Source organism: Gymnoscopelus microlampas (genome assembly GCF_963454915.1).
Source record: "Gymnoscopelus microlampas genome assembly, chromosome: 4".
Classification (NCBI taxonomy): Eukaryota; Metazoa; Chordata; class Actinopteri; order Myctophiformes; family Myctophidae; genus Gymnoscopelus; species Gymnoscopelus microlampas.
Genome location: NC_139941.1, coordinates 3350001 through 3373451, shown reverse-complemented (window position 1 = coordinate 3373451; position 23451 = coordinate 3350001). Strand labels below are relative to the sequence as shown.

Genomic DNA, 23451 nt, shown 5'->3' with positions numbered 1-23451 from the left:
CTTTAAAGAACCATTTATTCGAATGGTTCAATAAGGAACCATTAAAGGTGCATTAAAGAACCATCAAAAAATAGTTCTTTGAGGAACCGTTTCTGGTTCCTCAAAGAACCATGTAAAAAAATGGTTCTCTGAAGAACCTTTTCTAAAGTGGTTCTTTGAGGATCCAATTGGTTCAATAAAGAACCGTTTTATAATGGTTCTTCAGAAAAAAAAGGTTCTTTGGATAATAAATGTTTCATTACACATTAAAATATATTAGATTTACTGGAAAAGATGGACACAAGATTTTATCATTTGAATTTATTAATAAATAAGCCCACATATCTCCATATTTGAACATTAAACATGAACTTAACACATTTAGATTTAAATCTTTAGAAACTTTTGGGGGGCTAGTGGGGGCATTCCTTGTCCCCCAAATGGCAACAGCAAGCTCCTTCATGAACAGGGAGTCCTTGGTGTTTGCTGCCACCATCTTCCAGATCTCCTTTTGGAGCCACACACCAGAGCCAATGTGGACCTGAAACAGAAGAAAACAAGACATGTTTTAGAAATTAAAACAAATTTTACCATGACATTTCCCAGACTTTCATTTTGGATAAAAGCAGGCACATTTCAAACAGTTTACTGTAAAGAAATGACATTTTCATGTCAAGGACCCCCAAATGTGGACCCTATTTGGAAAAGAGTTGGTGCCATGGACCTCCAATAGAGAAGATGTTAATTGTTGGATTAGATTTAGTACAGAATTCTACAACTGTCTATACTGTAGGTGGGGAGAGTTAAAGTAATTATTATACAGTACAATGTCATTGGATTACATACTAGCTGGTAAAACAGTAGTGAAATAACCCTTTGTGCCTGGCATCCCTATTTTGTGCATGCCATACATCCACACGGCGTAGTGTCATCATCAGTGGGCCGTACCTACGGAGGCGGAGGCGCGCTCGGGGGAAAACACAAATTTCCCCCAGCTGGTATAGACAGAGGGATGTGGGGTTTTCAAACTCACATGCTGTAAAAGTATACCAATTTAAAAAGCAGGCGTCATGGCTTGCCAGATCACAGGCACAGAACCTTGTTGCCACTCGACAAGGAACGTTACATTAGCAAATTAAACAAGAGTCCGATTGGAATATTGTCCTGACTGGACAGAGGATCCAACACAACACAATGGCCCGAGGTTATCTGATTTAATCGCCTGGTAAGAGACACTATTACATTTTCTATAGATATGATCAATTAAACTTATCATAATATCAAAAAGCAAAAGTCATTCATCAATGATGTTTATAGAACACGTTTTAGTGAATTCCTAGTACAGGAGACATCGACGCCATTACAGTTTGGAAACGCAACATGCAGCGATTTACACACAAAACAAGCCAAACCCTAACCTATCCTCGTTTAAAAACCTACAGAAAACACAATTGTTAATCTGGCAATGAACACGGAGCTAAAGCAGTGTGTAAATCCTGCATGATATCAAATGATGCATGTCGCCAAATGATAATGGTGTCGGTACGTGCCGTTCACAAAACAGTCTCTAAACTGTACTTCAAATTCACTATAAACATTATTGATGACTTAATGGCTGTTGGGTTTCGATATAATGGTAAGTTTAATTGATCATATCTTGTAATAGTGTCTCTACCAGGCGATTAAACACTGTGCATATGTAAGCATGTTTGGCAACACGGGGGAGACGGGTGGTAACCAGAAAACTCGCCCCAAAACACGCTCGCCCCCATTTCCACCGACCAGCGGTTCTTGTATTCTTGCATCTGTATTACGGTTTGAAATAAGTTCAGGGTTAGACATAGTTTTACTGAGGTTATGTTTAGGAATACCAGGTGAATACACAGTTGCCCCGGGGCGACTGTGTTTTGGGGCGAGTGTTTTAGTATTCAGACGGAGATGTAAAGAGGGAAACATCTCCGGTCTAGGTGGTGCTTGTGCTGAAACTTGACTAATGCAATAAAATATAAGGACAATCTGATCAGTGATAAACCACATGAACCCCAGTTTACGTATTCTGGGGGGAACATAAACCAAACATTGCCAATCTAGCTCACAGTTACAACGCGTCGCGTTCCGACGCGCTGTGAGCTCATAGATTGTCAATGTTTGGTCTTTTTAGTCACATATATCTTAAAAATAAGTCAGTCAAGTTGTGTTCCAGCTGTCCTTCTGATGGATTTTTTTCTTGGCTGACAATGTTTCTATCGTCCATAAAATAGCTCTGAAAGTGATCCAAACGATCGTGTATGATGTAACTCTATGAGGCAGATCGTTGTGTTTTCCCCCGAGCCAAAATCGAATGGGCGTTCCTGGGCGTTCCCGTCTATCTCCGTGTGTATCTATAGGCAAAACTGTTCAAAAATAGTTCAGAAATAGCAAAACATAGCTGATCTACAAGCTCACGATGCATCATGACCCGTTGCCTATTTTTGAAATAGTGCTTTTGTGCTTAACTGTTTCTTATTTAGCTGGGGACACTGTGGAACCCCCTGGGGACCCCACTTTTATGAACCACTGTCCTACACAGTATGTTTCTTCAATACCTTGTCACCGTTGGTGTCAAACATCCCAGGTGTCGATGCCAAATCGTCTCACTCGGGGGAAGAGGAAATGGAGGAAGTTGCAACTGAAAATTTAGAGAATCACATTTAAGTTCCTTTTGGCAGTATCACAGTACTTATATTGTACACATTGTCACCATTTTCCGTAGAACAGTATGACTGTCTAAACACACCTATGCTGTCACTGGTTTGCTTATCTGCAGCAGGGATGTCAGGCTTTGCTGCAGAGCTATATTGAGGCCCTTCCTCCAGTTTCTGTTTTGCAATCTCTAATTTGTTGCATCTTAAAGCATGAACAGGGTACGGATAAAAATAAATGTAAAAAAAATAATTGATGTACAGTATGCGTTAGTAGGATAACAGTTTAATAATGAACCTAGCATCTGTCCACTCCATATAACATGCTTTCTATATAATGTTTTTTTTTAACATTTGTGGTCAAGATATATATATATATATTATTATATAAGTAAAAAAGAACATGAGAACAATTAACCAACATATAGATATATACAAAAAGAGAAGAGCAAACTCATGCAACTGTTTCGTTAAAATTAGTCATTGCTTACTTAGTTTTAAGGTGCTGTAGGTCCAGCTCCAACTCTTTGGCCTTCTTCTGGGTACGACTGTACTTGACATTTCGTTGTGGATAGCTTGGGGTACAACAGCATCTCCACCATATTCAGACGAGTCAGAGTCTAAAGGTAGTGCAAGTGATATATTTTGGATAAAACAAGATATTTTTTGTTATAAAGTTAAAGTGGAATAAAATGTAATTTTATGCAATCTGTATCGTAGAGTATATTAATACAATAACTTATACAATCTGTATGTTAGAGTATGTTAATACAAATAATACTATATAACTTATACAATTGGGGTGGTTGCATTTCGTCTCGCCTGCTCTTCTATTGAGACATTTAGTGTCAAAGGTCATGTCTCACCTAGACACAGGATCTGACATGAATTTTGATCTGATGGTCAAGGTTCAATGTATCACCTGAGCAAGCAGGTGTTGCACCCCACAAGTATGTCTGCAGCTACTATGCCACGCGCCCCATGGTGACACGCTCTATTAGCTCAATGGTAAAAGCACTTGCTCAGGAAACCGGGTTCAAATCCGGGGGAGAAGAGGAAAGTTACATAGTGCAGCTTTAACCCATTAAGACCTGAGGCCGATTCTAAAAATGTTCTCTAAATCCTAAAAGTTTTTTGAAAATAAAAGGAAAAAGATTTGAGGTACAAATGTTCGCTTTAAAAGATATATATCAAAGATTTTCAAAAATAGCAATCTACAAGCTCATAGCGTGCCACCGAGTGCCGCGCTATGAGCTTGTAGATCTGCTGTTTTTGAATGGCCAAAGAAATGGCCAAGTTTTTGAATGGCCAAAGAAATAAAAAAAAAATGACACAGATGCGTTCCCGGTCTTAATAAGCAGGGGTCTCTCGATCTCTTTAATAAGTAGACAATTCAGTTTCAGATGGGTTGCCAATTTCAGGAGAGAGTACCTATTCATTAGCTTCAATGTTAAGTGTTCCTGTTCCAATGTAGTATGCCCACTTCTTTGTGTCATCACTTCCAATTGCACTTATTTATCCTGTATCCAGAGTTCTGATTAAATTTGGTATTCCTGGAAATGCATTTTCGGCTTACTAAAGAGGTGAAGAGTCTGGGAGACCCCTGTTACTGAACAGTTTGAAGCAATGATTACTTTAATATTACACAAAACAAAACAATATCACTTTACCTTCAAACTCTTTTCTTTGTGGGAGGGGGGGTTCTCTCTTCTTGGGTTCCTTTTTCTGTTTTAGTAGGGCTGCCTGCAAACCATTCGTTTTGGCCACTGCAGCAACACACAGACAGACAGACAGACAGACAGACAGACAGACAGACAGACAGACAGACAGACAGACAGACAGACAGACAGACAGACAGACAGACAGACAGACGGACGGACGAATCATTAATGTTCAGAGTTCACAGGATATTAAATCACTCTGTAGCTTCATCACTGAAAGCCGCAGACACACACACGCCGCCATATTCTGAATTTAGTTTTGAGCAGCACACAGGCAAGCAGTACAGATAGTGGCCTATATTAAAAATGATATTGTATATTCCCACTGTAATTTCTTGTAATTATTGTCATAATCCCTTTATCAAGACAAATTATATAACTAAACAATGTTGGGTCATGACTTGTGATTGACTTCGAGTTCGAACACAGCAGCCTACGCACTTATAAATACAGTCAGTAATAGTAGGCTAAAAAGCCTACATAAATAGTATTTCTGTCAACACTCACCTAAAATGTCCGCCGCTTCTTCTTCTTTCTGTTATCTTCTCTGAAGCCGGTTTATAATTATTTTTGATGAATCCAAAGCAATGCAATTATGCAATTGATCTAACTTTCTATTGAAGTGAGAGCTGACTCGAGACAGCATTCATTCTCCCCGCGCGTCGCGAGCGAGTTCAAGGGTCGCGAGCCAGCTGAGACATTGTTGCCAGATTTTGTGAGAGAAATAAGCAGCCAGGTCTGTGAAAACAATTAAGCCCAAAAGAAGCGACACCTACATAGGTTTATAGAGCTTTATCTACAAGCTCACAGTGCGTCGCATTTGCAACGCATTGTGAGCTTGTAGATCTGCTATTTTCAAAAAGAATAAGTGAAATATTTCACTAATATTTACAAGCAACTTTACAGAAAAACAAGCCCAAAGTCGCTTATAATAAGGAGATATGGCAACACTACTCAGGGCCCATAAAGGGCCCACTTCTCTGTAAAAACAGATCACAAAGCTCACAACGCGTCGAATGCAACAAGATGTAATGTAAAATATACTGTATATACTGCGGGGGGGGGGGGGGCAATTAGACCATTAGACTGTGAAAATCTTCACAGTCTAATGGCAGGTAAGATGTCTCCCCGGGATCCAAACTAGTTAAAATAGCAGATCTGCAAGCTCACAACTCTTGTAGATCTGCTGTTTTTTTATTAATTGATGGAATATATTTTTTAAATATTATATATAATATAATATTATATTATATATTTTAGATTTTTATATAATCATATTTGAGCTGGGGACCCCCCACCCTGATAAGCACTTGGAATGTAGGAGTTGATGCATTTACGTTTAGTTTGACTCTATTGTGAAAATAGCAGATCTTCAAGCTCACAACGCCTCGCAAGGAAGGTGTTGTGAGCTTGTAGATCTGCTATTTTCAATGTTTTTATAGTATAGTTTGTTGATTACTTTTGATGCAGTAATGGTGTTTTTTTTTTTGTACTAAATAGGTCTTAAAGGTCCTTAAATTGTCACTTCACTGTCATCTGGGGACCACCCCCAAATCACGTGGGGACCCCCCTGGGAGTCCCGATCCACATGTTGAGAACCACTGATCTAACCAAACTTTACCAGCTGCTAAGCTGGTCTTTGCGGTCTGTCCACCCATTTGACCAGCAAAGACCAGCTACCAGCTTGTCTTTGCTGGTCAGTCCAGCCAGCCAGCTGGCTGACCAGCAAAGACCAGCAGAATCCAGCTTAGTGACCAGCTAACCAACTACACTGGCAAACCAGCCTGACCAGCCTGACCAGCTTGTCCAGCCTGGTATGCCATCTAAACCAGCTTAAGACCAGCCAAGACCAGCTCATACCAGCTAAAACCAGCAACCATCATAAGCTGGTTTGTGCTGTTTTTTTCAGCAGGGTGGTTAAGGCTGAAGTTGACATCAGAGATAAGGCTTTTTCCCCCCCTTATTATATAATATGATTAGACTGACAATAGACTCTCGGGTTACCTATCCTAAAACTACAATCTCCATGTAATGCATTTGATGTATTACCCTTGCTTTTTGTGAATAACTCTGAAATAAGAGCGTCTACTAAAATAATAATTTGTAATTGTTTTATACAGGTTATAATTTACAGTTGCAAAATCCCCTACCAATAAGAACCTTTCAAATCCCATAGAACCATATGAGGAATATGAAGAACCATATAGCATTTTAAAGAACCATTTAAGAATCTAAAGAACCATTTGCTTTATAAAATGGTTCTTTAGCAGGTGATGGTTCTTCAAAGAACCATATAGGGTTTTAAAGAACCATCTAAGAACCTTTTTTTTTCTGTGTGTACATAGAGTCATATCATTTCGATGGTGATGGTGATGTCATCAGGTGGGACAGTAGAGTAGACCAGTGGGTTGGATACACTGAGCTTGGTGTGAAGAACGCAGAGCTCTGGAATAAAGATCCTGGAGAACTGGCTTATAGGAGAGCACAACCAGAGGCATTCTGCAAACACAACATTGAGATCAACTACTCCTCTGTTCTGAACAAGAGAGGTGAGCTGATCTCAGAGCAGCACTCAACACTCATCACCTCATAAACTATAACATTAAATCACATGATTCTATTCAGAGATGATTAATGGTGTTAATATTGATCTGATAATGATTATAAAACATTACTTAATCTGCTGACAAACATTTCAGATCCTCTTAAACACTTAAAGGAGTAGTTAACCCCAAAAATGACTTATTTTCTATCAATTACACCCCATGAAGCCTTGAATTCATGGAGATTTATTCGTTTTTGTCTCATTCCTGAGACAATAATTTGATTACCGGTGGAAATATGCTAATGTATCCGGTAGGAGACTCAAAGGAGACTCTTTGAGTCTCCTACCGGTGAGACCGCCGGTCATCAAATTATTGTCTCAGGAATGAGACAAAAACTAAAAAATCTCCATGAATTCAATGCTTCATGGGGTGTAATTGATAGAAAATAAGTAATTTTTGGGGTGATCTACTCCTTTAAGCCTGATTTATACTCTATCCTAACGCAGTGGAAATAGCAGATCTACAAGCTCACAACATGTGGTGTCACCATCGTACACAGAGTATAAATGTAAATGAAACATATAGATCTATTTCTGAGTGTTTTCACCATCATATAATGACCTGCCTAAAACAGAGACACCAGCATTAATGTTTTGAAATTGACTTTGAAAAGAACCATGCAGGCTAAAACACACCTCTATACACTTCATTTCACCACCTGATTTTATATTTTAATGATTGTCTTTACTAGTTTGTTTTGTATATTTTTATCACAATATTTTACAGAAGTATGTGTATTTATGTATTGTTTTGCTTGTTTCTACTCTAGTTCATTCAAACTATTTTCATTAAATGATATTTAATGGTTTATTTTTGTTAATGTAAAGCACTGTGTAACTATGAATTATTAAATATGTTTAAATTACATTATATAAATGCATTCTACTTTGTAGAAAACTGTAGACTATTATAGAATCTACAGTACTCTATGAAATTGTTATTATCTGGTGCCATCTGGTGGCCAAACATTGACACTTACAATTACAATGTAGGCATTTATCAGAAGCTCATAATCCAGAGTGATTTATAGTAATAAGGAAAACACAAGGTAATACATCAAATGCATAGAAATAGTAATCTAGGATCATAGGTAAACCAATAACCTATCATCAGTCTAAACAGTATAATATCAAACGAAAACAAAAAATCTGTACATTGAAACTATCCAAACTATAGGATGCCAGGTCTACAAATGACCTGGTATCCGTCTATATAACATGATATCTAAATTACATTTTAACCTTTGCATAAGACTGCAAGGTCATCAAGGCTAGGTCTAGTGCTACAGTCTTCAGATTATGGTGGTAGATTGGGAGTGAGTCTGCAGCTCTAACTGCAATGGGGAGTTTATTCCACAGTTTGGGAGCCAGAAGGGAGAAGAGTTTAAGACGTGTGGAGCGTTGTCCAGGGTGTTTTAGAGAAGGGAGAAGACGAGTCTAGGACGTGTGGAGCGTTGTCCAGGGTGTTTTAGAGAAGGGAGAAGATTCTAGGACGTGGAGCGTTGTCCAGTGTGTTTTAGAGAAGGGAAAATAGTCTAGGACGTGTGGAGCGTTGTCCAGGGTGTTTTAGAGAAGGGAGAAGAGTCTAGGACGTGTGAAGCGTTGACCAGGGTGTTTTAGAGAAGGGAGAAGAGTCTTGAAGATATGGGGGTGTCATACCTCTGTGAGGGCAGCAACTGGGAGCCAAAGGAGGGAGAGGAGATGATACAAATTAATTATAATGACATGTTCCTATGACTGGTATATAATAATAAATATAATAATAATAATAATCATCATGATCTTTTTTAGGAGTGGAGCCCAAAGTGAGTCTGAAGTCAGAGACTCCCCCTCGTCGTGGTGAACACACTCACATGCTGAGGTGCAGCAGCTACGACTTCTATCCTAAAGTGATCCTGGTGACCTGGTGGATAGGTCAAGAACCTTTGACCTCTGGTCTCTCCTCTACCGATGAGCTGTCTGATGGAGACTGGTACTACCAGTACCACTCCTACCTGGAGTACACACCCAGGTACACACCTAACAGACACCTATACATAGAAATACACAACTAATAGACACCTCTACTGGTACTACCAGTGTGTGTGTGTGTGTGTGTGTGTGTGTGTGTGTGTGTGTGTGTGTGTGTGTGTGTGTGTGTGTGTGTGTGTGTGTGTGTGTGTGTGTGTGTGTGTGTGTGTGTGTGTGTGTGTGTGTGTGTGTGTGTGTGTGTGTGGTCGGCTGTACTTTTGATTACAGCTTAGAGGAAGCCTTCCTAACCAAAGTGCTAAAATATCAACAGCTAGAGCAGACCATCTCTCAGCTAGGCTACAGATGTAAACTTTTGTTTTTTATCTTTGGTAGTCTAGGACACGTGCACAAGTTGGTTGTGAGGGGCCTGCAAATGGCCGGCCTCTCCAAAAGGAGGGCTAAACAATTAGCAAGGTACTGCTCAATATCAGCTATTATAGGAAGCCGCTCAATTTGGAGGAGGCGTTGCTTCCTTTACCCATGATTGTTGTCCGCTGTGTTTGACAAGTATGCCATCTTTTGTTTTGTATGTAACATTGCTCTGCTTTACATGCGCTTTGTAACTAACTGTTTTCCCTTCATCTGACTGCACTGGCAGTGTTTATGTCCTTTGTACGTCCTGTACTTCTTATTATGTGGACATAAATAAATATTTCAAATGTGTGTGTGTGTGTGTGTGTGTGTGTGTGTGTGTGTGTGTGTGTGTGTGTGTGTGTGTGTGTGTGTGTGTGTGTGTGTGTGTGTGTGTGTGTGTGTGTGTGTGTGTGTTTGTTACAGATCAGGAGAGAACATCACATGCATGGTGGAACATCCCAGCCTGACCGCGCCTATCAAGATGGACTGGGGTCAGTTACTGTAATCTAGTGTAATCTACTGTCAAAATAGCAGATATAAAAGCTCATAGCGCGGCACCGAGTGCCGCACTATGAGCTTTTAGATCTGCTATTTTTGAAAAATCGTGAACATTTGTGCAAATCTTTGAATACATATATTTTTAAAGCAAACATTTGTAGCTGTGCTATGAGTTTATTGATTTGCTAAAAGCAGATTAAAGACCAGATTGATTTGATAAAAGCTGATAAAAGACCAGATTGATTTGATAAAAGCTGATAAAAGACCAGATTGATTTGATAAAAGCGGATAAAAGACCAGCTTGATTTGATAAAAGCTGATAAAAGACCAGAATGATTTGATAAAAGCTGATAAAAGACCAGATTGATTTGATAAAAACAGATCAAAGACCAGATTGATTTGATAAAAGTAGATCAAAGAGTCATCATGGTTTTATCAATGTGAAAACAAGACCGTTTTCTAAGACAGAACAAGCGCTGATGTTCTTTTTTACAAACTGCCTCAGAGCTCTGAGTCTATGACTCTGTCCCAAGATACTTTCTGCACATTCCACAGCCTGGTTTATAATCATCATAGTAAAAGGTTGATTCATGTCTTCTAAAATCTATCATCATATCCTTTGTTTTGGATGTATTTAGCTCTAAGAAGGACATGTCACATCAGGTGACAAACTCCTCAAGAACTGGACCAATAGGGTTGGACTCATTATTACTGAACAGACTCACAATGACTGTGTCGTCTGTTTATTGTTTATTGTGTTTGGTTGTTGTAGCTTATTGTCAGATGACTCCATGTCAGAGTCAGTGAAGAACAAGGTGTTTTAATCTACTGTAATAATATGATATATGATATGATATATGATATGATATGATATGATATGATATGATATGATATGATATGATATGATATGATATAATATTTGTATTGTCAGATGACTCCATGCCAGAGTCAGTGAAGAACAAGGTGGCCATGGGAGCATCAGGTCTGGTTCTGGGTCTGGTCTTGTTCCTGTCTGGATTCATCTACTTCCAGTGGAAGAAACGAGGTGATTAGCATGTTTAATTAACATGTTTAATTAACTTGTTTAATTAATTATTATACTACCAGTGGAAGAAATGAGGTCAGATCAACAGAGACATGACATGTGGAACCCTCACAGAAATGCAAACAAACAAACAAACATGTAAAGTCACAACCTAAACTGGTTTATATTGGTTTAGAACCTTAACCGGTTTAGACCAGTTTAGATAACCTAGTTAGAGGTCAAAGTGTGTTCTATGTTGTCACATTTAGCTTTAATACATCAGTGTTACATTTAGAGTACACACAATACAGTACATTATGATTTATTTGTGTGTCTGCTTTAACTGTCTCTCTTCTTCTTCTATCAGGTCGTATTCTGGTGCCGACAACCAATGATGATCTTTAGACTCCTCCCACATACCCAGGTTCACTTCCTCTTTCTTTTTACTGAACCTTTTTTCTTTTTTTTTTATGTATAAAAGTGTATAAAAGTAGAAAACACACACAAAACAACATGCTTGTGTAAGAAGTGAAACAACTATCCTGGTAAACCATCCCGGTCGCGTGAATTTACATTATCATGTGTCTTCTGCTTAATTTATTATAATAATGAATCTAATAATCAAATGTAATAATCAAATGTTATTCTAAAGTGTTAACATGTTCACACAGTTAATACATTCTGATTCTTAATGGTTTATTGTCTTTTCACAGAACACCTGGGTGTGTTTTCAGAGAAGCAGAGAGTCATCCCTGGTGGAGAGAGGAGGAAATACATGTGTGTCCATTCAGCTTTTAAATACTCAGCAGCACAATGATGACATCATCAACCTTTTTCACTAATGTGTCCTTTAAACAATTAAAAATAATAATTGGCTAGCTAAGGCTAACGATAATTACTGTCTTGTCCCGGTGTTTCGCCCAGGTCAACGTGGTTTTGAGGTGAGGTTAAGGTTAGGGTTAAAGTTAGTTTTATAGACATATTTTATGTGAGGTTAAAGGTCAGGGTTTAGGCGCCACCTGGGCGCCACACCAAAGGAAGAGGGAGTCCCAATTAGTGTGGGCGGTTCATAATATATACATAATATTTCAGTTCAACACTATATTGAAACATTAAATAAATGCCACACACACAATCAGAGTTCTTCATAACATTATATAATATTAATATCCATCTGAATGGGAGTCAGTCAACAATGTTTGTGAAAAAGGTTTTATTATTTTATAATTGACCATAAGTAATTTATTATTATGTAATCATTTATAATGTGTGATAATTAATGTGTTACGATCATCATGACATCACTATTTCCCTGTGATGGGTGGACCTGGTCCTCTAGGGTGGTCTGAGGTAATGGGTGGACCTAAACCCTCTCTGAGGTGATGGGTGGACCTGGTCCTCTAGGGTGGTCTGAGGTGATGGGTGGACCTGGTCCTCTAGGGTGGTCTGAGGTCATGGGTGGACCTGATCCTCTAGGGTGGTCTGAGGTGATTTTCTCCCCAAAATAAACTGAGGGGGCACAATTTGAAACTGGCGCCGAGCCTGACTCAAACATTGCTTTAACTATTGATGGTGTGACCTCCTCACCCTCCATCGCGCGCACGCACGCACGCACGCACGCACGCACGCACGCACGCACGCACACACACACACACACACACACACACACACACACACACACACACACACACACACACACACACACACACACACACACACACACACACACACACACACACAGAGAGCCTGCTCCTTTGCTTCAGAACATCAAAGGAAGAGTTTTCGGGTCATTATTCTTTGAAACAGGCTCCATAGTGTCTACACGTAAATATTTAACCCATTAAGACAGGGAACGCCTCTGTGTGTCATTTTTAGATTTCTTTGGCTATTCAAAAATAACATATATAGAAGCTCATAGCATGGCACTCGGTGCCGCGCTATGAGCTTGTAGATCTGTTTTCTTTTCTTTTTAATCGTGGAGAATTTTTGCAATTTTTTGTAAATATATATGTTTTAAAGCGACCATTTTTACTCCGATCTGTGCTTCTGGGGGGAAGAACAATATATCATTTTAGGGGTTCTTGACATGGAAAAGTTGGAGCACCACTGATTTAGCAACATACTGTTAGGATTTAGAAATTATTACAAACAAAAGTGTTTGTTCAGTAACCGTGTTAAATTGCTCTATATTGTGATATTGAGTATTTGGCCACGGACCCCCATCTCAAAATGTTATGTTCCAGGGACCCCCCAGAAGCAAGGATTTGAGTTACAAATGTTCGCTTTAAAAATATATATATTTAAAGATTTGCAAAAATGTTCACATTTTTTTTTAAATTGCTGATCTACAAGCTCTTAGCGCGGCACAGAGAGCTTGTAGATCTGCTATTTTTGAATGGCCAAAGAAATCTTAAAATGACACAGATGCGTTCCCGGATTGAATGGGTTAAACTGAAGAGCTGTTGACCTCTGGAGCACAAAGAACCTCAACTGATATAAAGTATATAAAAAGAGTTATAAATGACCATCAATGATCTAACACAACGGTTACCAAACCTTTTTAGCTCAAGACCCAAAGGAGAGAAATGTAGACGTTTTCCCGGGAGTCCGGGATCCAAACAGTGAAAATAGCAGATCTACAAGCTCACCAACGCGTAGCTTTGTGCCGCATTGCGAGCATGTGGATCTGCTTTTTTCACTACTTCTTAAACGTTTCTTTTTTTTTTATTCATTTATGGATATTATTAGATTTTCTGATTTTATTTATGAAATAATTTTGGAAAATGTTTGAATTGTTTGATGAAAAGACTTTCAGTTATTTATTTTTTTAGATATTTTGAAATAATAACAAATATTGTATAATGTAGGAAACAGAAAAAGAGGATATTTACTTGCGACCCGTAAAAATGTGTCCGAGACCCAAACACGGGTCCCGACCCACTGTTTGGGAAACAGTGATCTCTAACACTGGTGGGCCGTGAGGAGATTGGGAAGTGGGCCCCCAAATAAGTGTCAGAACACTAAGATAACAGATGGGTGGGCCGCCAACGCTTTCCATTATCTTCAAGTGGGCCCTGATCCAGAAAACGTGGGGAACCACTGATCCAACACAGACTGACAGAAACAAGAGAGAAAGGAGAACATCTGTTTGTCTGGAGTGAAAACCCCCAACAACGTGCTCTTTGGTACAAATGGGTGACAACATTGATTTGCAAAAAAGGAAAGAGACCACGGCACTCTGGCCACTCGCCTGAGGCCGATTTTACAAAATGTCCTCTAAAATTCCTAACAGTTTTCTGAAAAAAACGTATGTTTCTATATCAGTGGTGCTCTAACTTTTTCATGTCAAGGACCCCCAAAATTAAATGTATTTGGCCGCCGACCCCCATCTCAAAATATGTTGTTCCAGGGACCCCCCAGAAGCAAAGATTGAAGTTACAAATGTACGCTTTAAAAACATAATTATATATTCAAAGATTTGCACAAAATGTCATGATTTTTCAAAAATAGCAGATCTACAAGCTTGTATATCTGCTATTTTTTGAATAGCCACAAAAATCTAAAATAACACAGATGCGTTCCAGGTCTTAATGGGTTAATAGTATGGTGGCAACTTGGCACGTGCACACATAGACATCAAAGGGGGCTTGAGCCCCTGACTCTTTACCCGTCTGCGAAAAACTGCCCTCTCCAGACCATGAATGCAGCATTCAGGAGAATTGCCCTTATACAAACTCTTCTGAACTTGAACGCATCATTTTACGTTGAATGAATGTGTCCTCTGTGTAGAAATCCATGTCGTATAGGCCGCATCTCCATGCAGTAGATAAAGAGTGCGGGTCGTACACCGAAAATAGCTGATCTACATGCTCTCAAGCTTGTAGATCCGCTATTTTCGCTATTTTTGGCCAAAAGTCCGTTTAGGAAATGTCAGCCCCTGCCTCTCTAACATTCTCTGCACGTCCCAGGTAGCAAGAATAAAACATACACTGAAGAGTTGTGACAACAATGCCTTCTTCTTTGGGCAGTGGTGGCCTAAAGGTTAGAGGAGCGCCCTCGTTGCCGGAAGGTTGCCGCTTCGAATCCCCGGACCGTCAGGAAAAATCTGGGTGGGGAAGTGAATGTTCACCACTTCCCCAACACCACTGAAGTGCCCTTGAGCAAGGCACTGAACCCCAACTGCTCCAGTGGAGCTGCTTAGAGACCAACAGCATAAGACTGTGGTTGTACTGGTCAGCTCCCAGGTTTTAATGTGTCTGTCTGTCTGTCTGTGTGTTTCTATGTGCAGGGCGTTGCTGAAAATGAGCACTTGTGCTCAGCTACTACCCTGGTTAATAAAGAATAATAATAAAAATTCTTCAGGGTGACTAAACAAGGTTGCAGAACAGACATGGCTTTTATAGGACATGACATCACAGGCTCATTAACATACAGAATGGGTGACTGGACAGGCAAAACAAAAACACACATCAAGACAAAATGTAGAGCCAGAGCGAGGGCATTTTTGAACCGAAGGGGACGATGCGTTCCGTGCGTTTGTGCGTGCGAACCGGTTTATTACTTTTTGAGGCGTTTTTGTTACTTTATTTTGGTTAATTTGGTACAAAAAAAATGTACTCCTTGAGGTGTAGATGTCGGAGTTTTTTCCCCCCTCCCCCACCCCCGCAATGGAACTGAGTATGTTCAACTGAGTATGCGTCCCTGGAGCCAACCCACCATGAAAAGCTAACCTAACTAAAAATACTAAACAAAACAAAACTGACAGACACTCTCAATAATGAAGTGGAAAAACAAAGAACTTTAACCACTTGAACCTCAGCATGCCTGTTCTGGGAGGAACATTCAGCAAAACATATACCAGATCTACAAGCTCACAAAGAGTCACATTGCAATTTTTTTTGGGGCAAAGAGAGTTGGTGTCGACGGAAAGAAGCACAGTCGTAACTCCAATCCGTTTTAATAGAGGGTTTAAGATGGTGAACCCCTTTCAACCTGGTATCCCTATCTTGGGCATTGTCACCTTCCTAAAATAATGGCCTACGTCATTTTTGCCTGAATGATCTGTTCATGACACTGGCCATCTCTGATATACAGTTTACAGTTCAGGCATTTAGCAGACGCTCTTAATCCAGAGCGATTTACAGTAAGCAAGGAAACAAGATACAGTAATACATCATAATACATCAAATACATAGAAATAGTAATCTAATAATAAAGTTATACATAAGTAAACCAATCATCTAATAATAACTAATACATACGTAAAACAAGGCATCTCTCTACGTAACATGCTATCTAAGTTACATTTTAGCCTTTGCATAATCCTGCGAGGTCGTCAAGGCTAGGACAAGTGCTACGGGCTGAGGTGAGTCTGAAGAGGAGAGTCTTTATGGCTGAAGATTGGGAGTGAGTCTGCAGTTCTAACTGCTATGGGGAGTTCATTCCATAGTTTGGGAGCCAGAAGGGAGAAGAGTCACCGGCTTCGAATGCTATCAATGCATTGAATGGGAGATTATCACGTTTTATCAGACCATTGAATGGGCGAAGTAGGCGAGCTACCGTCTACCCCGCGATTTGTCAGACCATTCATTGGGCGTAATCAGGAGCTACTGACCTACCGACGGAGGCGGAGCAGTCCCCACAACAATATTTACGATTCTGTCCATATCGGTACATAACTCGAACGGCGCTGAGTAGGCACAGGCGAGGGTCGCACCGCTCCGGACGGCAACTCAGTCGCCTTAGCTCCTTCGGTGGCCCGTCGCGGGGCTCCACCTCGCCTGAGACTGCGCGCCTCCGTCATGGTCCGAAACCGAAACAACCAAAACCAAAACCGAAACTAAAGTATTTAAGTCATCTCCGTCGGTAGGTCAGTAGCTCCTGATTACGCCCACTGAATGGTCTGATAAATCGCGGGGTAGACGGTAGGTCGCCTACTTCGCCCATTCAATGGTCTGATAGAACGTGATAATCTCCCATTCTATGCATTGATAGCATCCGAATCAGGTGCAAGAGTCTGGGACGTGTGGAGCGTTGTCCCGGATGTTTAGTGAAGGTTGTGACAGTTCACTGATCTGAGAGAGCGGGAGGAGGGGTTGTAGGGTTGGATCAGGCATTGAAGATACAGGGTGTCATACCTTTGGTTGCTTTGTAGACCAACGTCAGTGTTTGTTTTGTACTCTGTGCTGATGGGGGGCAGTAACTGGGAGCCAATGGAGGGAGAGGAGAAGGGGGGAGACATGTTAACATTTTGTCTGGTTGAAGACCAGTCGTGCTGCTGCATTCTGGATCATTTGGAGAGGCTTAACCCTTTAAGAACGCATCTGTGTCATTTTAAGATTAATTTGGATATATAAAAATGAGCAGATAATACAAGCTCATAGTGCAGCACCGAGTGCCGCGCTATGAGCTTGTAGATCTGCTATTTGTTTTTAAAAATCGTGAAAATGTGTGCAAATCTTTAGTTTAAATATATATATATTTATTATTTTAAAGCGAAGGTTTTTAACTCAAATCTTTGCTTCTGGGGATTTTACAAATTTCTTCTAAATCCTAAAATTATTTTTTCCTAAGATTTTTTTTTTCTTTTTTTTTTTTTTTACTTATGTTGCTAAATGGTTTTCAAACTTTTTTTCATGAGAAAGACCCCCAAAATAATACGTATTTGACCGCGGACCCCCTCCCATCTAAAAATATTTTGTTCCAGGGATCCCCAGAAGCAAATATTTGAGTTAAAAATGTATATAAAAGACTTGCACAAATTTTCAGGATTTTTCAAAAAAATATCAGATCTACAAGCTCATAGTGTGGCACTCGGTGCCGCGCTATGAGCTTGTAGATCTGCTATTTTTGAATAGCCAAAGAAATCTTAAAATGACACACACATGCGTTCCCTTCACGGCCTTAAAGGCTTCAGTGTACATGCCGGGAGGCCAGTAAGGAGAAAGTTACAATAGTCAAGTTTTGATATGACTGATGTCTGGATAAGGAGCTGGGCTGACTCCTGGGTGAGGAAGGGTCTGATCGTCATGTCAAGAGGGACTTTGTTTTTTTCAATTAATTTGCCTAAATCTGGACTAAGTCAGTTACTCCACACATAATGTGTCTTAAGTCAGGTTTATGATTTCCCAAGTCAGAACACAAATTTAGATTTAAAGGTGATTTAAGTGATATGTTGTTAAAGTGTTAAATAGTCTGACTCTCCAGCTCTTTAATAAACAGTTGGGGGGGGGGGGGTTATAAAATCAGGAGCCAGACAATCTTTCATCTGGCAATGTGTGACTACAGAGAGACAGAGAAGAGAGACACAAGACCAAGTTTCCCCACTTGATCATCTGAAATAATGTTATTCAGCTTCCTCTATCCTGGTGGGAAACTGGTGTAGACTAGCTGTGTAGATCTAACAGACCTCACATCAAAGCTCTATGCTCAACTATTTACAATTTGTTCTACAGACACAGAGAGAGAGAGAGAACGAGGACGGACGGACAGACAGATATTTGCGTACCACTGAGTGCACCTCTCTCTATCATTCCAATAATTCCACACTACAGTATGAGAGCATTTCCTGTCGAGCGAGCGAGCGAGCAAGAGAGACTCCTCACTGGCAGTTGGGTCAGTAGGAAACAACAGCAGAGACAACACACAGTGTGTGTGTGTGTGTGTGTGTGTGTGTGTGTGTGTGTGTATTAATGGGGGAGAAAAATGGGGGGGTGGGGGGGGGGTAGCTGACAGTAGTAGCCTGATTAAATGTACAACATGACCACAAAACACCAATACAATATTTACAGGTGAGGTGACTATAGGCACCATTTCATGTCACCATTTTTTAGGCCAAAATAATTGCGATTAACAATATTAGATATGCCTAAAAGTCCCAGCATCAATGTGTTGTGAGCTTGTAGATCTGCTATTTTGGGCGAAGAGATTTGGTGTAGCGGTGAAAAAAAAGAGCGTACCGGGTGTGTGCTCTCACTTAAGTACAATTTTGAGGTATTCGTACTTTACTTGAGCGTTTCCGATTTCCAAATCTTCTACTCCACTACATCTCAGATCCAAATATTGTACTTTTACTCCACTACAATTATTTGAAAACTTTAGTTAATAGTTACTTTTCAGATATAAATGATTACATTAACCACTTTAACCCTATGTTATACGTAGGCTATTTGAAAAAAAAAGTATTGAATGGATCAAATCAATGTTACCTGATGAAGAGGACCAGTGTGTGTTCCTCACATTAAGGCCAGAAGCAGAGCAAAAAGAAACCAATTAATAATTCTTTTAGACATGGGTTATAATTTAATTAAGATTGGGACATCCCCACTTAATCCAAGACACAGCTTGGATCACATTAATTACAAAGATGAAGATCAGGACTTCTTTTAAAAGATAGGGAAATAATAGTTTATGGGTCTATGTCTGTGGAATAATTAGTTAGTGGTGGAAAAAGTACTCAAATGTTTTACTTTTGAGTACTTTTACTTGAGTAAAAGTACAGGTATCAAAATGTACTTAAGTACCAAAAGTAAAAAGTACTAAAATGTTTGAAAATAGCAGATCTACAAGCTCAACACGTTGCGACACGTTGTGAGCTTGTAGATAGGCTATTCCTAGGTATAAAATAGGACTAAAGTGGATAATGTATGTTTTATAATATAATCATTTATATCTGCAAAGTAACTAGTGTTACGGCCCCTTTAATCTTGGCTCGATCACTCAAGGGACCACAACATAATAAAGGAAATAGTCAGGTTTTCACACAAGTTTGGGAAGTTTATTTTACAAAACAGCCTGCAACAACAAGTGTGTAATATTTTATGCACCTTGAAATACAGCTTTGTGAAGTAAGTTAAATAATCATGATCCAAAACAAAAACCTAACTAAAATCCTAACAAAATAAAGTGATGGGCTGGTCAAACTAAAAAGTGGGGAGTCTGGTGAGCCAAACACTATGTGCTCGTCGTCTCACCAGATTCCTGTAATTTACCAAAACAAATGAACAACTAAACTAACCAATGATGAAAAATCATACCAAATAATACTTACAGCCAGCCCATTGGAACTGAAATAAAGAAATACACAAATAAGCAAGTGAACACATCTACTGTAGTACTCTGCTGGGGAGATAACTGAGTGCTAGTTACAGCTCCACTTATATAGCCCTTGGCCCTAATCACAAATCAGGCACAGCTGAGAAAGGGAGGGGCCACCAGAGCACTCCCAGGTGAGTGACAGGTGTCTAGCCAGACCAGGGCAGCACAGCCAGCAAGGCAGGATAGACACTAAACACAGGACAAAAGCATTAGTGAACACACAAGCAAAGAAAGACTGTAGACTGAGGTGTTAAAATGTGCTAGCACATAACACCCCCACCCTAAGTTAGGGTGGGTTCTGACTCCGGCAACACCGCACACCAGTGCCAGAAAAACACCACTCAATAACACATAGGATTTAGACTTATACATTAATTAATTTTCCCAAATTATAATGAAATCTGCAGCAACAACTCTAACGCAGTAATTCGTTTTTTTGCTTCGCATCCAATGTGCACAAAAAAAACCCAGTATTGGTCAATATACACATGTGAAAACACTCGTGTAGCCTACATTTCAGGCTGATAAGCATAAAAGTAACAATGATGTCCAAATGCCTTACCACCTGGGTCAAACACCTGTGACCTTAAGTTGGACTCCAGGTCCACCTGAATGACTGGCAAGCCAAATCTTGACAAAACCCGTGTGAGAGCACTGACAATAATAGCCCTAGAATGTCTGTGATCTTACATACATTTCATGTATTCCAAAAACACAGTCATAGATCACCCTGGACGGCGCGCTGTGTAGTCGCGATCTGCGCGGCCGTAAAAGTGCTCTAAACTCCATCTGTACTCACCCAATAATTAATTCCTAAGACTTGGAGTCAGATATTGTCATCTAGTTTCATATCCATTTGAAAGTTCTGCCAGAAAACGTGTGTTTAGTCAAATATCTCCACTTTTACACGAGCTGCACACGGACGACATTCTGTACGGGCGAGGGGCCTGGAATGAGTGCAGGACTGAATATATCTAAACTTCCTTTAGGACGCACAAATGTTTGGGGCACACAATTGGCAGATGGAGTGATTCATTGCCCCGCACCAATCACAAGCACCTGTCAATTGTGTGCCCCGTTCGTTTGTGCTTCCCTGTGTCAATTTGTTATGACGTTTGTGATGACGTTCGTGATGTTTGGGTATATTCGGTCCTTCACTCAAGTCGGGCCCCCCTAGCGCGTACAGAAAGCCGTCCGTGTGCAGCTCGTGGAAAAGTGGAGATATTTGACTAAACACACGTTTTCTGGCAGAACATTCAAACGGATATGAAACCAGAGGACAATATCTGACTCCAAGTCTTAGGAATTAATTATTGGGTGAGTACAGACAGAGTTTAGAGCACTTTTACGGCCGCGTAGATCGCGACTACACCACGTCTCCTGTCTCAATGGACACGGACACGTCTGTCTCACAAGGGGTACTGACCTGCTGCAACCCTGCTGACACCACGTCAGTCCCACCCACAAGAGCACCATCAGTCCCACCCTCATCCCACTCTACAAGAAAGCTCTCACTCATGTCAATGTCCTCACTATAGCTTGCCAGCTTCTCTGCAGAACGGGTAACAGAGGAGGCAATAACTGTTGGAACAGTCACATTTACATCATGTTCAAATGTCATGCTCACATCAAAATCCGATTGAGGAGGAGGAGCCTGACCAAGCCTGGCTCCTCCTCAAGACTGACTATCACAAGCCTAGAATTAGCTCTGAATCTCTCAAGATCAGTATTCACCTTCATCTCTTCCAACTCAAGACACATCATTTCAATCACTATCTCCTTTAGCCGAATGAGATCCTTCACAGACTGTTCAACCACAGACTTATGTAGATTAGCATTACATGTTTGCTCTTCCAACTCAAGACTCTTCATTTCAAAATCTAACTCCTTTAGCCGAATGAGTGTGTGAGGATCCTGCACAAACTCCATGATTCAAACAACTGAAATACCCAGCCTTAACAGCCCACCTACACAAGAATCCAGCAAAACAAAAATACTGCAACATACGATAACCTCTCCCAACTAGGTTACCCCTCAACACCGAAACAGTACACTTTACTTTAAGTAGACACTTGCAAAAAAACCTAATGGGACGTCACTCTACACGTACAGTAACTGCACACTCACAGGGTTACAAAAAAAAAACACCAATAGTGCCTAGCAAGTCCCCCTCAATCTATAGAGCCCTACCGCCAATAGGACTCTACTAGTTATCAATAATATATATTCAAAGATTTGCACATCATTTCATGATTTCTTTTTTGCAGATCTACTAGCTTGTAGATCTGCTATGCTTGAATAGCCTAAATAAATCTTAAATTGACACAGATGCGTTCCCGGTCTTAATGGGTTAAAGGAGTAGTTCACCCAAAAAAATACTTATTTTCTATGAATTACACACCCCATGAACACTTGAATTCATGGAGATGTATTTGTTTTTGTCACATTCACAATAATTTGATGATAATAATAAAGATGCTTATGTATCCGGTAGGAGACACAAAGGAGACTCTTTGTGTCTCCTACTGGAGAGACTGCCGGGCATCAAATTATTGGTTTAGGAATGCGACAAAAACCAAAAGATCTCCATGAATTCAATGATTCAAGTGGTGTGTAATTGATAGGAAATAGGTATTTATTTGGGTGAACTACTCCTTTAAATCTGGCCAACTCACTCAGCCCAGTGGCTTTGCCCTTAGGACAGCAGAGGGTGCTCTTTGAAGCCTAAAACTGTTGACACATACTTGCCATTCATTTCTAATGGTTTGGTATGGGTGATGGGAAGTGACAAACAGGTGCCAGTGAGGGTGCTTCCAGACTGTGGATCATTACATTATTGTGGACCAAAGTCTGTGTTACCTTTTACAACTGAAACTGATGCAGGGGAGAGCATTTAGTTTCAGGGAATGAGGATGTTTGTTGTTCCTGTTCCAGTGGGGGGGGGGGGGGGGGACAAAAGCTATGGAACTCTGACTGGTAATATTTTACACTATGGAATTCGAAATAATAGACCACATTCACATGGCGGACATTTTTGCATTGTGCATTGAAGAAACAGGGTGTCATTTCATTAACTTATTAGCAAAATTGCCACTGTGTGAATATGGTCTTCAGAGACCACACCCCCTTGTCACCCTGCATAATAATCTATGTGCATAGTAGACCAGTGGAGTGCTCCAGCATTTTATTTGGGTTTTCTCTTCTGAAGTGACCAGATATTTTGCTTTCTGATTCAAGTTGTCCCGCTTTCTTTCTTTCTTTCTTTCTTTCTTGTGTTTCTCTTCAACAGAATCAGAATCATCTTTATTGTCACATCACAGGTTAAAGGTGTAAAGAAGTGGGTGAAAAAAAAAAATTGCAGCTCCATTTTAGTTATTTTCAGAAAGAGAAAGAAAAGACGGGGGGGGGGGGGGGGGGGGGCAAGGACAGAATAAAAGATTAATTAAACAAAGATACGTGCATACAGTATGTACATGAGGTTAG

The 23451-nt window shown here is 40.1% G+C and overlaps 1 protein-coding gene, 1 long non-coding RNA gene and 1 pseudogene across 6 annotated transcripts in view; 1 reads left to right on the top strand and 2 right to left on the bottom strand.

Annotated features, from left to right (window-relative positions):
- LOC311042899 (myosin heavy chain, fast skeletal muscle-like) overlaps nt 1–23451 on the bottom strand; it is a 187326-nt pseudogene that overhangs the window by 123662 nt on the left and 40213 nt on the right. The gene's annotated exons all lie outside the window — the stretch shown is intronic.
- LOC311042893 (H-2 class II histocompatibility antigen, E-S beta chain-like) overlaps nt 1–23451 on the top strand; it is a 152982-nt gene that overhangs the window by 116699 nt on the left and 12832 nt on the right. Inside the window, exons 4-9 of one of the 4 annotated variants that reach the window (XR_014600551.1) lie at nt 6764–6930; nt 8778–8997; nt 9774–9841; nt 10780–10893; nt 11240–11296; nt 11586–11802. Coding sequence is in view for 3 of the 4 variants with exons in the window: in XM_084053973.1 (XP_083910099.1) it covers nt 6764–6930; nt 8778–8997; nt 9774–9841; nt 10780–10893; nt 11240–11277 (607 nt within the window). In the remaining variant the exon portion in view is untranslated. Of the gene's footprint in view, nt 1–6763; nt 6931–8777; nt 8998–9773; nt 9842–10779; nt 10894–11239; nt 11297–11585; nt 11910–23451 lie in introns of those variants that run through there. The other 3 variants (XM_084053975.1, XM_084053973.1, XM_084053974.1) reach the window with 3 other exon arrangements.
- LOC311043153 lies at nt 322–3225 on the bottom strand. The gene is made up of 3 exons (XR_014600589.1): nt 3152–3225; nt 2565–2647; nt 322–520 (listed from the first exon to the last, which is right to left on the bottom strand). It is a non-coding gene; the product is annotated as an uncharacterized lncRNA (long non-coding RNA).